This window comes from Chrysemys picta, chromosome 20 (genome assembly GCF_011386835.1).
Source record: "Chrysemys picta bellii isolate R12L10 chromosome 20, ASM1138683v2, whole genome shotgun sequence".
Taxonomy (NCBI): Eukaryota; Metazoa; Chordata; order Testudines; family Emydidae; genus Chrysemys; species Chrysemys picta.
In genome coordinates, this window is record NC_088810.1 from 1748557 (window position 1) to 1763824 (window position 15268).

The following is a 15268-nucleotide window of genomic DNA, read 5'->3' on the forward strand; positions in this document are numbered from 1 at the left end:
GGGCAGGGCTGGGCTGGCAGGGGCTGTGGGTCGGGAGTGAGGGGCACCGGCGGAGCTGGCGGGGGCAGGGCTGGGCTGGCAGGGGCTGTGGGTCGGGAGTGAGGGGCACCGGCAGATCTAGGGGGGGCAGAGCCAGGCTGGCAGGGGCCTGCGGGTCGGGAGTGAGGGGCGCCGGCAGAGCTGGGGGGGGCTGGGCTAGCAGGGGCTGCGGGTCGGGAGTGAGGGGCACCGGCAGAGCTGGTGGGGGCTGGTCTGGGCTGGCAGGGGCTGCGGGCCGGGAGTGAGGGGGCACCGGCAGAGCTGGGGGGGGGGGCTGGGCTGGCAGGGGCTGCGGGTCGGGAGTGAGGGGCACCAGCTGATTTTCGGGCTGCCCAGTGATCCATTGTGACCCTGTTTCCCCTCAGATTATGAGAAATCGCCCCTGCCCCTGAACGGGGTCACCTGCTATGCCTGCGAAGGGAACTCCAGCCACGGCTGCGCCCCAGAAAACGTCACCCTGGTGCAGTGCCAGGGGCCCATGACCAGTGCATGGAGGCCATGGGGAGCCATGGTGAGGAGCCGCAGAACCAGCAGGGGGTGCCGTGCTGCGGGGGAGGGGCAGGGGCCACATTCCGTAGGGGGGAGGGCTGGGGGCTCGGCGAGGGGGAGGGGCCGGGGGGCTTGGCAGGGGAGTGCCGTGCCATGGGGGGGGAGGGCTGGGGGCTCGGCGAGGGGGAGGGGCCGGGGGCATAGGGGGCGGGGCTGGGGGCTCGGCAGGGGGGCGCCATGCCGTGGGGGGGGCACAGGGCTGGGGGGCTCAGCGGGGGGCGCGGTGCTGTGGGGGGGGGAGGGCTGGGGGCTCCACAGGGGCTATAGCCATGGGCACCAGGCTGGGGGGGGCTTAGGGGCGCAGAGCTGGGGGCTCGATGGAGGGGAGGGGCTCGGCGGGGGGCGCCGTGCCGTGGGGGGGAAGGGCCGGGGGCTCGTTGGGGGGGAGGGGCAGGAGCTGGGGGCTCAGCGGGGGTGCCGTGCTGTGGGGGGGGCTGAGGGGGGAGGGGGCCGGGGGTATCTCGCTACGGGGGCGGGCAGGGGTTTGGGGGCTGGCTCCAGGCTCCCGGCTCACTCTCCTGCCCTCCCTCCCCAGAGCGGACGGGGCCGGGCACCGTGCTGAAGGGCTGTGCCACCCCGGCCTGGTGTGATGCCCCCCTACACCTCCATCTACAAGCGCCTGGCCGGGGTCCAGGCCCACTGCTGCCATGGCAACTTCTGCAACAGCCGGATGCAGGCGGGCGCCCTCCCCAGGAGCCGGGCCGGCCACGGGGCTCGCGGCGCAGCCAGCCCTGCTCTGCGGCACCGCCCTCCTGGCCATGCTGGCCCTGCTGTCCAGCAGCTCCTAATTCCCCGTGGGGAGACTCCGAGTGGGGCGGCTGGGAGCCAGGACTCCTGGGTTCTCTCCCCAGCTCGGGGGGGTCTGATGGTTAGAGCAGGGGGCGGCTGGGAGTCCAATGAATCTGTCCTCACTTCCTGCTCCCCTGGAATAGCTCCGTGGATTTGAAGGTCTATAATTTATTTTCCCATTATGCCAAGGCCTGTCCGATTCAACCCATCCGCTGGGGTCCCCCCGGGGGGTCCCTCCCCAGCCCCTCACCCATCTGCCGGCAGCTGACAGGCCACGACCCCAGTTTTTTAATTAATATTATTAATTATTATGATATTTTATTATAATTTATGGTTTGTTGTTTTGTTAATAAATGTTATTTTATTTAATTCCCGCCCTGCCCAGCAGGGGGAGCTGCCTGACGTTCCTGTGTGGGTCCAGGTCTGTGTTGGGGGGGCGGGGGGGGGGGGGGAGGGAGGTTGGATCCAGGAGCTGTGGGGGTGGCCCCGTGGGGTGATTTGTGGGGCGCCTGGATCCCCCTGGGCTGGTGCTGGGGAAGCGAGAACATGCCAGCACTGGGGGCGTGTCTGTGTTTGTGTGACACCCCACCACCACCTCACAATCACACCCGCACAGCCCCACTCACACACACACACACACACACACACACACACATGGCATGTTGTGGCTGCCTTGTTTTGCGTGTCTGTGGTGCTGGGTATTTGAGTGCCTTGTGTTGGCAGCCTATGTGTGTGATATTGTGTATGGTGCGTGTGTTTGCTTTTGTATTGTGTGTGTTTGATTGTGGCTTTGTTTGACTGTTGCATTGTGTGTGTTCAGGTTATAGTGTGAGTGTGGCTTTGTTGCTGTTGTGTTAGGAGTGTGGTTGTGGCTTTGGTTGCGTTATAGTGTGAATGGGTTTGTCAGAAGTTGTGAGTGTGGGCGGATAGTGCGGGGGGCACTGTGTGTTGGAGTTTGTGGTGTTTTTCTCTGGGGTTTGAGTGTATCTTTTGAGGGGGGGGGTGTTTGTTTGCTTCTGGGGTTGTTTCTGGTGTATATTTTTGCCGGGGCTGGTGCGATTGTGTGTGATGTTCTTCCCTGGGAATTGGTGTGTGTGGCTTTGTGTGTGCGGCGGCCAGAGGCTGAGGTGTGGGGTGTGTGGTTGTGTGTTTAGGCGTCTGTGTAGCGCTGTAGGTCCGCTGGGCATCACAGGCGGGGGATGTGGGGAGTTTGGGACAGTGTCTGTTTCTCTGCCGAGTGTCCGTCCCCCTCCCACTATCCTGCTGGGGGTGAGCCCTGCTCTGTGTCCAGCCATACCCACTCCCCCCCCCCAGAGCCGGGGAGAGAACCCAGGAGTCCTGGCGCCCAGCCCCCCCCCCCCGCTCTAACCATTAGATCCCACTCCCCTCCCAGAGCCAGCCTGGGCCCCATCCCCTCCTCTCAGTCTCTGTCCCCCAAATCAACCACTCCCCCGATTTCCCTTGCTTCCCCCTGGCCCTCCTCTAACACCAGACCCATTTCCTGCCCCCCCAAGTCCCTGTGACCCTCACCCCACACTGCCCCCAACCCCCCTGACACTCTCATCCTGCCCTGACCTTCCCCCATGCCCCTAAAGCCCCTGCCCCAACCTCCCCCCCCCCGGATGCCCCACCCCATCACCACCTTCCCTTGACTGCTTTGTATAAACAACCCCGGTGGTGCCCCCCCCCCCCCCCAGAGGTGGCTGCATCCCAGCGCCGGGCGAGCGGTCCCTGTATAACCCGCCCCCGGACCCCACCCCAGAGTGGCTGCATCCCAGCGCCGGGCGAGGGGTCCCTGTATAACCCGCCCCCGGGCCCCACCCCAGAGTGGCTGCATCACAGCGCCAGGTGAGGGGTCCCTGTATAACCCACCCCAGAGGTGGCTGCATCCCAGCGCCGGGCGAGGGGTCCCTGTATAACCCACCCCTGGGCCCCACCCCAGAGTGGCTGCATCCCAGCGCCGGGCGAGGGGTCCCTGGCTATGTGGTGTCAATCTTGGGGCTGTTCGGTGGACTTTGTTTGTGTCGGTGTTTTTGAACCTGACCGTGACACACACGGGGCCGGGAAGTGGCCGCATGGGACCCCAGGGCTTTGCCAAGACACAGGGGGTGTTGAGACACCCCCGGGGACGCGGCGATTCCGGCTCCCTGCTTGCATCAGCCCTTGTTGGGAAAGGGGCCGTTAAGCAACGAACCAGCGAACTGGCCTCCGTGAGCCCAGCAATAAACAACAACCCAGGGCGCTGGTGGGGGGTGCGCGTGGCTTTATATGGCCTGGGGGGGGCAGCATGGGTTCGTGCTCAGCCTGTGCGTGTCACTGTGCGTTCGTGTCACCCGTGTTGTGTAGCAGTATTTCCTCTTCCTGTTATGGTAGCAGTAGTCGAAAAGCGGGGTGACCGTGTGCCAGACGCCCCGGGGACCCCCTGACTGAGATCCAGGCCTGTCACACCAGACGCTCCACAGAGATCAGGGCCCCGTCGCGTCGGACGCTGCTCAGACACAAGATCTACAAGGATCATTCCACCCATTTGACAGATGGCAAAACTGAGCCCCGCAGCAGGGCAGTGACAGGCTCCCAGCAGCGGAGCTGGGGTGAGAACCCAGGTGTCCTGCAGCCCAGCCTGCCTTGCGAAAACCACCTCCTGTCACATGCTTTTGGTCAGCCTGCCTCACAAAAACCACATCCTGTTACATCTCGTCCGATCTCCCCTGACCTGCCCAGACCCGGTCCCTGCGAGAGCCAGAGCAGAGGTGTGAGACCCCTCCCTGGTTAACACCGACGCCTTATTCCCAGGGTGAATTTACCCAGCTTCAACCCCCAGCCGCTGGCTCACGTCCCCGCTCACGTCCCCTCTGCTCAGCTGACCAGCCCCGAGCAAATCTGCTCCCATGTAGGGACGGACGGACGGGGATCACGGCGCCCTGGTGCGTGCCCTGGGCTCCGCACAATAGCTGGAGCTCCTGGCATCGCTCGCTCGGCAACAGGGCATCAAACTCTCGAATTGTCCTCGGGGCTCTGCTCTGACCAGCGTGGGGGGTGTTCGAATGTCTGGGAGGGTGAGACCATGAGGGCGAAGGGGGGCTGTATGGCACCATCATAAACACTGGAAAATGTTTCATGACCATTTTATTAACCATAACTCATGTTTTAAAATCATCACAAAAATTAAAGTTGGCTAATTAAATGTGACGCCCAGAACTGGACACAAAACTCCAGTTGAGGCCTAATCAGCGCGGAGCAGAGCGGGAGAACAACTTCTCGTGTCTTGCTCACAACACACCTGCTAACACGGCCCAGAAGGGTGTTTGCTTTTTTTACAGCAGCGTTACACTGTTGACTCATCTTTAGCTTGTGATCCACTCTGACCCCTGATCCCTTTCCGCAGTTCTCCTTCCTAGGCCGTCATTGCCCATTGTGTGTGTGCAACTGATTGTTCCTTCCTCAGCGGAGCACTTTGCATTTGTCCTTATTGAACGTCATCCTATTTCCTTCAGCCCATTTCTCCAGTGTGTCCAGCTCACTTCGGATTTTCATCCTATCCTCCAAAGCACTTGCCACCCCTCCCAGCTTGGTATCGTCCACAAACTCTATCAGTGAACTCTCTATGCCATGATCTAAATCATTGATGAAGATATTGAACAGAACCAGACCCAGAACTGATCCCTGCGGGACCCCACTTGTTACACCTTTCCAGCATGACTCTGAACAACTGATGACTACTCTCTGGGAACGGTTTTCCCACCAGTTTTGCACCCACCTTGTAGTAGCTGGCGTAGTGTAGACAAGCCCTAGATTTGCCCTTTTCCAGTCTCTGGAATCTCTCCTGTCTTCCATGACTTTTCAAAGATAATCGCTAATGGCTCAGATATCTCCTCAGTCAGCTCCTGGAGTATTCTAGGATGTATTTCATCAGGCCCTGGTGATTTGAAGACATCTAAATTGTCTAAGTCATTTTTAACTTGTTCTTTCTCTATTTTAGACTCTGATCCTACCTCATTTTCACCGGCACTCACTATGTTAGACATGCAATCGTCACCAACCTTCTTGGGAAAACCGAAACAAAGACGTCATTCAGCACCTCTGCCATTTCCACATTTTCTGTTATTGTCTTTCCCCCCTCACTGAGTAACGGCCTTACCCTGTCCTTGGACTTCCTCTTGCTCCTAATGTATTTGCAGAATGTTTCTTTTATGTCTCTAGCTAGTTTGATCTCGTTTTGTGCCTTGGCCTTTCTAATTTTGTCCTGACATACTTGTGTTATTTGTTTATATCCAACCTTTGTACTTTGACCAAGTTTCCACTTTTTGTAGGACTCTTTTTTGAGTTTCAGCTCATTGACAATCTCCTGGTAAAGCCAGGCTGGTCTCTTGCCATCCTTCCTGTCTTTCCTACGCAGTGGTATACTTTGCTCTTGTGCCCTTAATAATGTCTCTTTGAAAAACTACCACTGGTCTTCAATTGCTTTTCCCCTTCGACTTGCTGCCCATGGGATCTTACCTACCAACTCCCTGAGTTTGCTAACGTCTGCCGCCTTGAATCGCCCTTTGACTGCGTCACCGTAGTGTGTGCTACTCCCACGGGGGCTCCAGTCCCTTCCCCGGGGCCCGACGGACCCACTCCATCCAGCAGCTGGTGAACGGGAACCCGGAGGCTTTGCAGGAGAGTCTTTTTCACATCCCCTCGGACTCCAGCAACGCCTGGGACCGGGCACCTGGGAATAAAGACGCATTACGGGGAACATTCGTATCGCAGGCATTGGTATAATAACCCCCGGCTTCCACAACCCATGGAAAGGGAGAAAATCCCTTCCCGAGCGGCTGCAATGAGGACGAGATGTAACCAAAGCCGCCTTGTCGCTGGTGCTGGCGGGGAAAGTTCTCAGGGGACTGGCTGGTAACTGCACCGACCCAGGGGGCTGCGGATCGTCTCTCCAGGGGCAGCCTGGGCAGAGAGAGGGACAGATTTAAACAGGACTCTCTGACCACCGTTGGCACATCCCCCCTCTTTAGAAGAGACACCCCGTATTTCCTAGCGCGAACTCAGGTTCTTTGTGTGAGGCTGGGAGAGTGGCGCTGGGCTCGCCTTTCTCACAGTCGGGCTCCTTGTAGGATCACGGTTGAGATTCCTCCCTGAATTCGTGCAGGTCAAAATCACATCTTCTGTAGCCCCTTCCCTGACTCCCAAACTCAGCCTGAACTCTAAGAGAAACTCTAACCCTGACATTGAATGTGTACCTTAAACCTCAAGTGAACGGTAACCCTAAAGGTAAATTCGAACCCTGACTTCAAATATTAGCCCTAACCCTACCTTTATAGGCTGACTGACCACTCGCCGACCGGGGCCCCGCAGCGTCACCCCCGGGTCAGCTCCAGAGGGAAAAGCCCCTCCCTGCTCCGCCTCGAGACCCTCATTTCTCCAGCCCAGGACGGCGTTAGCCCGTCTGGCTCCAGCATCGCGCAGGGGGCCCAGGTTTGGCTGATTCGCCCCCTGCTGTGTATCTGGCCGACGCCCCTCGCTCGGGTCGGTGCCATGTGGCTGTATTCAAATGCCCAGTGTTTGCTTGTGCCCAGTTACCCACTGCCCCGGCGGGTTTCCCGCGCCCGCAGCCCACGCGGCTCTGGGCCTTTCTCAAAGCCAGCAGCAGACACACTAGTTATTTTACCTGGGAAATTGCAAAGGCGTTTCTGGCCTGTTCAGAGCTCACCCGTCGCTGGTTTTCCCTGAGACCGGCCCGAGCCAAAGCCAAACGGCCCCTCGGCGGGTGAAGCCGGCCCGGTGCTGCGTGCGCGGCAGGTTCGGTCCGGACCCAAACGAGCCGTTTTCCGGAGAAACCAAGTGTTGGGTGTTTGTGTCGCTCGCTGCTGCGCTCCCGGGTTTAGCGCATCACCCAGCCAGGCCGTTGTGGTGTGAGTGTGTGTGCAGTGTACACCGGTCAGGCTGGGTGTACCTACAGGCGGCAGGCCGGGTTTGGGTGTGTGCCTGAGGGAGGCTGTCCATGCACGCGGTAGTGAGTGACTGTGTATGTGTGTGGAGGGGATTCCTGTGTAGGTCTCACCCCCACTGCCCCCCTTCCCTCAGGCCCGGATTCCCTCCGTCCAGCGCCCACATGTGGTCCCATCGAACGCCCCCACCGACCCACACACACAGAGCCGCCCCCCGGGCAGATCACGAGCCGAACCCCCAACCTCTGTAGGCTGACCCAAGGTTGGGTTCTTGTCCCCCATGATTATTGTAAAATTATCAGATAATTTGGGAACCCTGAAGTGCACAGGTGCAACGCTCACACCATAGGAACTCTTCATATCTATATACAAATAAATGATTTATTAATAAATTAGCAAAGTTCGACACACACTTAAACTCCACAAGGCAGCTAGAGCTAACACCGAAAGGACATTTGGACGTCCATCCTTACACCCTGCAATGTTAACCATGGTCTTTCTCATCACCATCATCGTCCTCATCTTCCCCCTCCCACGGTCTGCATCTCTCCAGCCTCTCCGCTGCCCCCGGGATGTTACTTTTATAGTCGGTTACGCTGACGCTGCCATGACCAATGCATAGTTGTATTTCCGCCCCTTAAAGTGTCCGTTTTCTATAGGTTAGTGCAGGGGTCGGCGACCTTTCAGATGTGCTGGGCCGAGTCTTCATTTATTCACTGTCATTGAAGGTTTCACGTGCCAGTAATAGACGTTAACGTTTTTAGAAGGTCTCTTTCTCTAAGTCTGTAATATAGAACTAAACTAGTGTTGTATGTAAAGGAAATAAGGTTTTTAAAATGTTTAAGAAGCTTCATTTAAAATTCAATTAAAAGGCAGAGCCCCCCTGGACCGGGGGCCAGGACCCGGGCAGCGTGAGTGCCACTGAAAATCAGCTCGCGTGCCGCCTTCGGCACCCGTGCCATAGGTTGCCCACCCCTGGGTTAGTGTATGTCTGATGTTACGCTAGTAGCAGACACGTCCATTTGCTGTCATGGCACCTTTGCGGTCGGAGGTTCTGTCATTTCCAGATGCGGACGTCAGCGACGTTCTGTGGGTGGCCGATGTCGGTATTCTGGACAAAATTCCCGCGCTGGCGTGCCACTTCCTGTTCCCTATAACTTATAAGTTACTTAAGTTTACCTCTACCAAAGGTTATTGGCCTCAAGCCTCACACTAGCTATTAAAGCCGAATCTTACAGGATAAAAGCCGGTAGGTTCCTTGCATTACTACTAAATCTAATACAGCAGGATAACAAAGCAATGAATATAATACAGGTAAGCTGCTCCGCTGGGCTACACCTCCCCCCGGGCGTGAGGGATGGGGACTGGGAGGGCGAGGAGAATGGGGAGGAAATTGGGCATGGGGGAGGGTGTCTCGGGGTCACCCCGGCGGCCCCCCCTCCAGGGCCTGGGTCCCCCCGTCTCCAGCCAGGGGCCGTTGTGGTACCGGTTGCCCAATGGGGTCATTGCACCAGAGCAGCGGAAGCGGCTGCGTGGTGCAATCCGGCTGAGCGGCGCGGTGCGGGGGGAGCGGGGGTATAAATTAGAGGCTCCCCCACACACACCCATAAGTGGCTGAGCCTCGCCCCCTTGCACACAGCTGCACGGATCCCAGGGGGTTTGCATCTCTCCGAGCCGGGCTCTCTGGGGCCATGGGGGGCCCTGGGGCGGGACGTGGGGCGCCGGCGGTGGCACTGCTGGCAGTCCTGGCTTCCGCGCTGCTGATCCCAGGTACCAACAGCTGGGATTCCCGGGCTCCCTGGGAGGGGGGGGGGCTGGTGGGCCAGAGCAGGGGGGCTGGGAGCCGGACTCCTGGGTTCTCTGGGGGGGGAGGGGTCTAGTGGGGTAGAGCAGGGTGGGCTGGGAGCCAGGACTCCTGGGTTCTCTCCTCAGTTCTGGGAGGAGAGGGGAGGGGGAGCCTAGTGGATAAAGTGGTGGGGTGGGGTCGGGAGCCAGGACTCCTGGGTTCTCTCCCTGGCTTTGGGAGGGAAGTGGGGGCTGGTGGGTTAGAGCAGGGTGGGGCTGGGAGCCAGGACTCCCGCTACCTAGCCCCTAGGGGGCACAACCTGCGGTATTGTTGTTGCGCTGGCTTAGGCATCGCCTCGGTTGTGAGTGCACACACAGCATTCTAGACACACACCACTGCTCACCTCTCACCCACCGCAACCACTAACACACAGACAGACCCACAAACCATCCCGTGCACACAGCCCTGCCACGGCACGCAGAGAAACACAATCTGACACACACAGCAGGGCCTGTCCCCTCCAGCAGGGGGCAGCAGACACACACACACATACACACACACACACACAGAGCAGGGCCTGTACCCTCCAGCAGGGGCAGCAGGGACACACACACACACACACACACACACACACAGAGCAGGGCCTGTCCCCTCCACCAGGAGACAGCAGGGACACACACACACACACACACACAGAGCAGGGCCTGTCCCCTCCACCAGGAGACAGCAGGGACACACACACACACACAGAGCAGGGCCTGTACCCTCCAGCAGGGGGCAGCAGGGACACACACACACACACACAAACACACACACACACACCCCATGCCTCTCACCCACCACAACCACTAACACACAGAGGGACCCACAAACCATCCCGTGCACACAGCCCCACCATGGCACGCAGAGAAACACAATCTGACACACACAGCAGGGGGCAGCAGGGACACAAACACACACACACTCACACACCATGTCTCTGTTTCCCGGCAGAGACCGGCTCTCTGCGCTGTCACAGCCACAGCTCCGTCCTGCTCCGCGACCGGGGGGGTAAACACCTCGACAGCGTCGTCACCCACAATGGCACCGAGTCCTGCGCCCCGGCCCACGGCGCCTGCATGGAGGCTGCCGTCACCCTCAGCGCAGGTAACACCCCCGCGGCGCAGGGAGGCCAGATACCAGGGTAGATGGGCCCATGGGCTGATCCAGGGGGCAGGGAGGGGGCGGGATACCAGGGTAGATGGGCCCATGGGCTGATCCAGGGGGCGGGGAGGGGGCAGGATTCCAGGGTAGATGGGCCCATGGGCTGATCCCGGGGGCAGGGAGGGGGCAGGATACCAGGGTAGATGGGCCCATGGGCTGATCCCGGGGGCAGGGAGGAGGCAGGATACCAGGGTAGAAGGGCCCATGGGCTGATCCAGGGGGCAGGGCGGGGGGCGGGATACCAGGGTAGATGGGCCCGTGGGGCTAATTCCAGGGGGCAGGGAGGGGGCGGGATACCAGGGTAGATGGGCCCGTGGGGTGATTCCAGGGGGCGGGGAGGGGGCGGGATACCAGGGTAGATGGGCCCATGGGCTGATCCAGGGGGCGGGGAGGAGGTGGGATACCAGGGTAGATGGGCCCATGGGCTGATCCAGGGGGCAGGGAGGGGGCGGGATACCAGGGTAGATGGGCCCATGGGGATGATTCCAGGGGGCGGGGAGGGGGCAGGATACCAGGGTAGATGGGCCCATGGGCTGATCCAGGGGGCGGGGAGGGGGTGGGATACCAGGGTAGATGGGCCCATGGGCTGATCCAGGGGGCAGGGAGGGGGCGGGATACCAGGGTAGATGGGCCCATGGGGATGATTCCAGGGGGCGGGGAGGGGGCAGGATACCAGGGTAGATGGGCCCATGGGCTGATCCAGGGGGCAGGGAGGGGGCGGGATACCAGGGTAGATGGGCCCGTGGGGCTGATTCCAGGGGGCGGGGAGGGGGCGGGATACCAGGGTAGATGGGCCCGTGGGGATGATTCCAGGGGGTGGGGAGTGGGCGGGATACCAGGGTAGATGGGCCCATGGGCTGATCCAGGGGGCAGGGAGGGGGCGGGATACCAGGGTAGATGGGCCCATGGGCTGATCCAGGGGGCAGGGAGGGGGCGGGATACCAGGGTAGATGGGCCCGTGGGGATGATTCCAGGGGGCGGGGAGGGGGCAAGATACCAGGGTAATGGGCCCATGGGCTGATCCAGGGGGCAGGGAGGGGGCGGGATACCAGGGTAGATGGGCCCGTGGGGCTGATTCCAGGGGGCGGGGAGGGGGCGGGATACCAGGGTAGATGGGCCCGTGGGGATGATTCCAGGGGGCGGGGAGGGGGCGGGATACCAGGGTAGATGGGCCTGTGGGGTGATTCCAGGGGGCGGGGAGGGGGCGGGATACCAGGGTAGATGGGCCCATGGGCTGATCCAGGGGGTGGGGAGGGGGCGGGATACCAGGGTAGATGGGCCCATGGGCTGATCCAGGGGGCAGGGAGGGGGCGGGATACCAGGGTAGATGGGCCCATGGGCTGATCCAGGGGGCGGGGAGGGGGTGGGATACCAGGGTAGATGGGCCCATGGGCTGATCCAGGGGGCAGGGAGGGGGCGGGATACCAGGGTAGATGGACCCGTGGAGCTGATTCCAGGGGGCGGGGAGGGGGCGGGATACCAGGGTAGATGGGCCCATGGGGATGATTCCAGGGGGTGGGGAGGGGGCGGGATACCAGGGTAGATGGGCCCGTGGGGCTGATTCCAGGAGTTCCCCAGAGATGGGCCCCTCCCCGGGGCCTGTGGAACTCCCTGCTACTGTTTTCACCTGCCTTTGGCGTGGCTCTTTCTCCCCAGGGGGCATGTCCGTGACTCTGATCCAAAGGGGGTGCAGAGATGGACACCCCAAGGGAGGGACCGAACCCCCCGCTGCGCCCAGCAGATTCCTCCACATCCAGGCCGATGTCCGCTACTGCCAGTCTGACCAGTGCAATGCCAAGGGGCTCGGGCTGGGGCGCCCCGGCCAGGGCACAGGTAACGAGAATGGGGAATGAGACACGGGGCCTCTCCTCTCTGGGGGGTGCTGGCTCCCATCTGGCCCCCGGGCAGGGACTGGCTGGCTCAGGGGGGCAGGGAATGGGGCAGGGGCCTGTCCCCTCTGTGGGGCGCCGGTTCTGATCCGTGTCTCGTTGCAGCTTCGGCCCCCAGCGGCCCCACCCAGTGCTACGCCGGCCTGAGCCTCGGCCCCCAGCCCCACACTCTGGAGCGGGTGACGTGCGACGGGGGACGACGCCCGCTGTTACCATGGCAATGTCACCCTCAAAGCAGGTGAGTAGGTGGGGAGCCGTGGGGTGTTGCTGGGGTGTTGCTGGGGTTGCTTTATACCCCAGCAACACTGACTCCCCCTGCTGTCCTTGGGGTGCATTGCACGCGCACACGCGCACACATACGCGCGCACACACACACACCCCGACAGTGACCAGGACGGCACTACTGGCTGGGGCACTTCCTGGGTCAGGGCGCTGCCTCTGGCCCCCAATGAGCCCCCATACCTGCCCCATGGCACTCTGGGAAGGTTGGCACCACCACTGCCTCCTTGCCATGGACGTCTCATCGGCTGCCCCATTGCATTCTGGGGAAGCTGCCATGATGCCATTTCAATGGCTGCCCCCATTGCATTCTGGGAAGCTTGGCCCAATGCATCTCTCCCACGGTACCCAACGGCTGCCCCATTGCACTCACCATGACACCCAATGGTCACCCCACTGCACTCTGGGAAGGTTGCCATGACAACCACCCCTTTGCCATGGACCTCTCAATGGCTGCCCCCATTGCATTCTGGGAAGGTTGACCGGATGCGGCTCTCCCACGGTATCCAACGGCTGCCCCATGGCACTCTGGGAAGGTTGGCACGATGTCCGTTGCCCATGGCACAGAATGGCTGCCCCATTGCACCCTGGGAAGGTTGGCGTCTCTCTCACACACATCCCCCTTGTGCCCTCAGGGAAGCTCACGGTGCCCATCTTCGTGTGGAGCTGCCAGGCCCCGTCCTGCGCCGTGCCGGCCAGCCGCCACGTCGGCCCCCTGCACCTCAACCAGGCCGGCGCCTGCTGCTCCGGCAGCTACTGCAACGGGCAGAGGGCCCTGGCACAGGTCTCTGGAAACGTCAGCGATGACCCCCTCACCAACACCACGGCCAGGAAAGACCACAAACACCCCGGGCGCAGCCACGGCACGGCTCCCACGAGGCCGCCCTACCTAGACGATAGCACGGAGACACAATATCCGGACCCAGACGTCACCGTCTATGACAACCGCACGGAGCCATCCGACCCCGGCTACAAGGGGGACCTGCCCCACAGCTCCCGCCCCCGCGCCCGCCCCACCGAGCCCGGCAAGAAAAACAGCTACCCCAAATCCACTGCCCACCCCGGCCACAAGCACCCCAATCCCGGGGCCCAGGGCTCCCAGGCGCCCGGACTACACCTCTGCCCCCTGCTGGTGGTGCTGGGGATAGCCCACCTGTGGCTGTGAGGGGGGCTGGGGGCCAGGACGCCTGGGTCCTCCCCCCAGCTCTGGGAGGGGAGTGGGGTCTAGTGGGTTGGAGCAAGGGGGGCTGGGGACCCAAGATTCCTGGGTTCTTGCCCCAACTCTTAGTAGCTATGAGGAAGTCACTCCCCCGCCACACACACACACACACACACACACACACATTGCTTGCCTCAGTTTCCCCACATTGAAAGGGAGGGCTCCCAGAGATGGGGGGGGGTCACTCCCCATTTCCCTGCATTGCTGCTGATGATTTCAGTCCCCATTAACCCCTTGTGGGGGCCCTGCCCTGCGCTCCCTCCCCCCACCCCCACCCCCATCCTCTGTCTTTAATAAAGTCTCTTACTCACAACCCTTGCATTGCCCAGCTGGTCTCTTTCTGGTGGCGGGGCTGGGGGGGTGACAGGAATCCTGGGACGTGTCATGTGGTTCCGCTTTGTTCTGTAGCCCCCCCCCCCCCGGCCCTGTGCCACTTCGATCCACCACTAGGGGGCACCCTAAAGACTCTTGCCCTTGGCCCGCAGCCGCCTTCAGGTCCCCCATCGGAGGGGCTATGCCAGCCCCTCCGGCACAGATGGGACCCACCCCCCACCCCAACCCATCACAGTATAGAGGGGAGGGAGAGAATTGGGGTTCCTCCCCCCCCCCAGTTCATTAGTATGGTGAGAAAAAAGGCAGGGGCCCTATAAATGTAGCGGAGAACTGAAAAATAGACCCAGGCATCCGAGTGGGACTCCAAATTAGACAATTCTATTCTGACCCCCACCCCCCACCTCACCCCCCAGCTTCTTCGCTCCCTTGGGTTGTTACACAGCTGCCCCGCCCCAGAGGTGGCTGCATCTCAGCGCCGGGCAAGGGGTCCCTATGTAAACAGCCCCCGCCCCCCCCCACCCCAGAGACAGCTGCATCCCAGCGCCAGGCGAGGGGCTCCCTGTAGAACCAGACCCCCGGATGGATGATTTCCCACATGCTGCTGACAGAGCCGGTTCTGCCAGCCCCAGCCTGGCTGAGAGTCAGAAGCCAGCCTGAGGGGCGGGGGGCGAGGGGGGGAGCGGGCGGCTGGGGGGCCAGCGGCTGGCGGGGTCATTCGCAGGAAGCAGCCTCTCCTTGTCAGTCTGGTCGTCCTGCCCTGTCGCTCACACGCAGTTTGTGACCACAGAGTGGGGCTTCGGGATCCCCCATCACAGACACCCCCCGGCCCAGCCGAGACCCTGCTCTGGACCCCAGCGCAGGCCAAGCCACATTGACCCACGGCAGACCCAAGGCGTGGGAACTGGCACCGCCCTATCGCCTGGCATCGGCTCTCCTGATACAGGGGACTGGGGTGGGTTAACGGCGCCCAAAAGCAAGGGGGGCTGGGAGCCAGGACTCCTGGGTTCTCTCCCAGCTATGGGAGGGGAGTTGGGTCTAGTGGTTAGAGCAGGGGGCTGGGAGCCAGGACTCCTGGGTTCTATCTCAGCTCTGAGAGGGGAGTGGGGGCTAATGGTTTGGGCGGGGCAGGAGGGGAGTCAGGACGCCTGGGTTCTCTCCCCAGCTCTGAGAGGGGAGGGGAGGGGAGTCTAGTGGTTAGAGCGGGGAGGGGGGGGCTGTGAGCCAGGACTCCTGGGTTCTA

The 15268-nt window shown here is 61.5% G+C and overlaps 1 protein-coding gene and 1 long non-coding RNA gene across 2 annotated transcripts; both read left to right on the forward strand.

Moving 5' to 3' along the window:
• The first annotated feature begins 308 nt into the window (after window positions 1-308).
• On the forward strand, window positions 309-1746 carry LOC135976736 (uncharacterized). Its single transcript, XR_010594033.1, has 2 exons — window positions 309-550; window positions 1124-1746. It is a non-coding gene; the product is annotated as an uncharacterized LOC135976736 (long non-coding RNA).
• Window positions 1747-8916: 7170 nt separating this feature from the next.
• LOC112060789 (uncharacterized) lies at window positions 8917-14008 on the forward strand. Its single transcript, XM_024112688.3, has 5 exons — window positions 8917-9089; window positions 10099-10251; window positions 11965-12141; window positions 12303-12435; window positions 13112-14008. The coding sequence occupies exons 1-5, from the start codon at window positions 9011-9013 to the stop codon at window positions 13281-13283; spliced, it is 714 nt and encodes a 237-aa protein (XP_023968456.2). The 5' UTR covers window positions 8917-9010; the 3' UTR covers window positions 13284-14008.
• Window positions 14009-15268: the final 1260 nt, after the last annotated feature.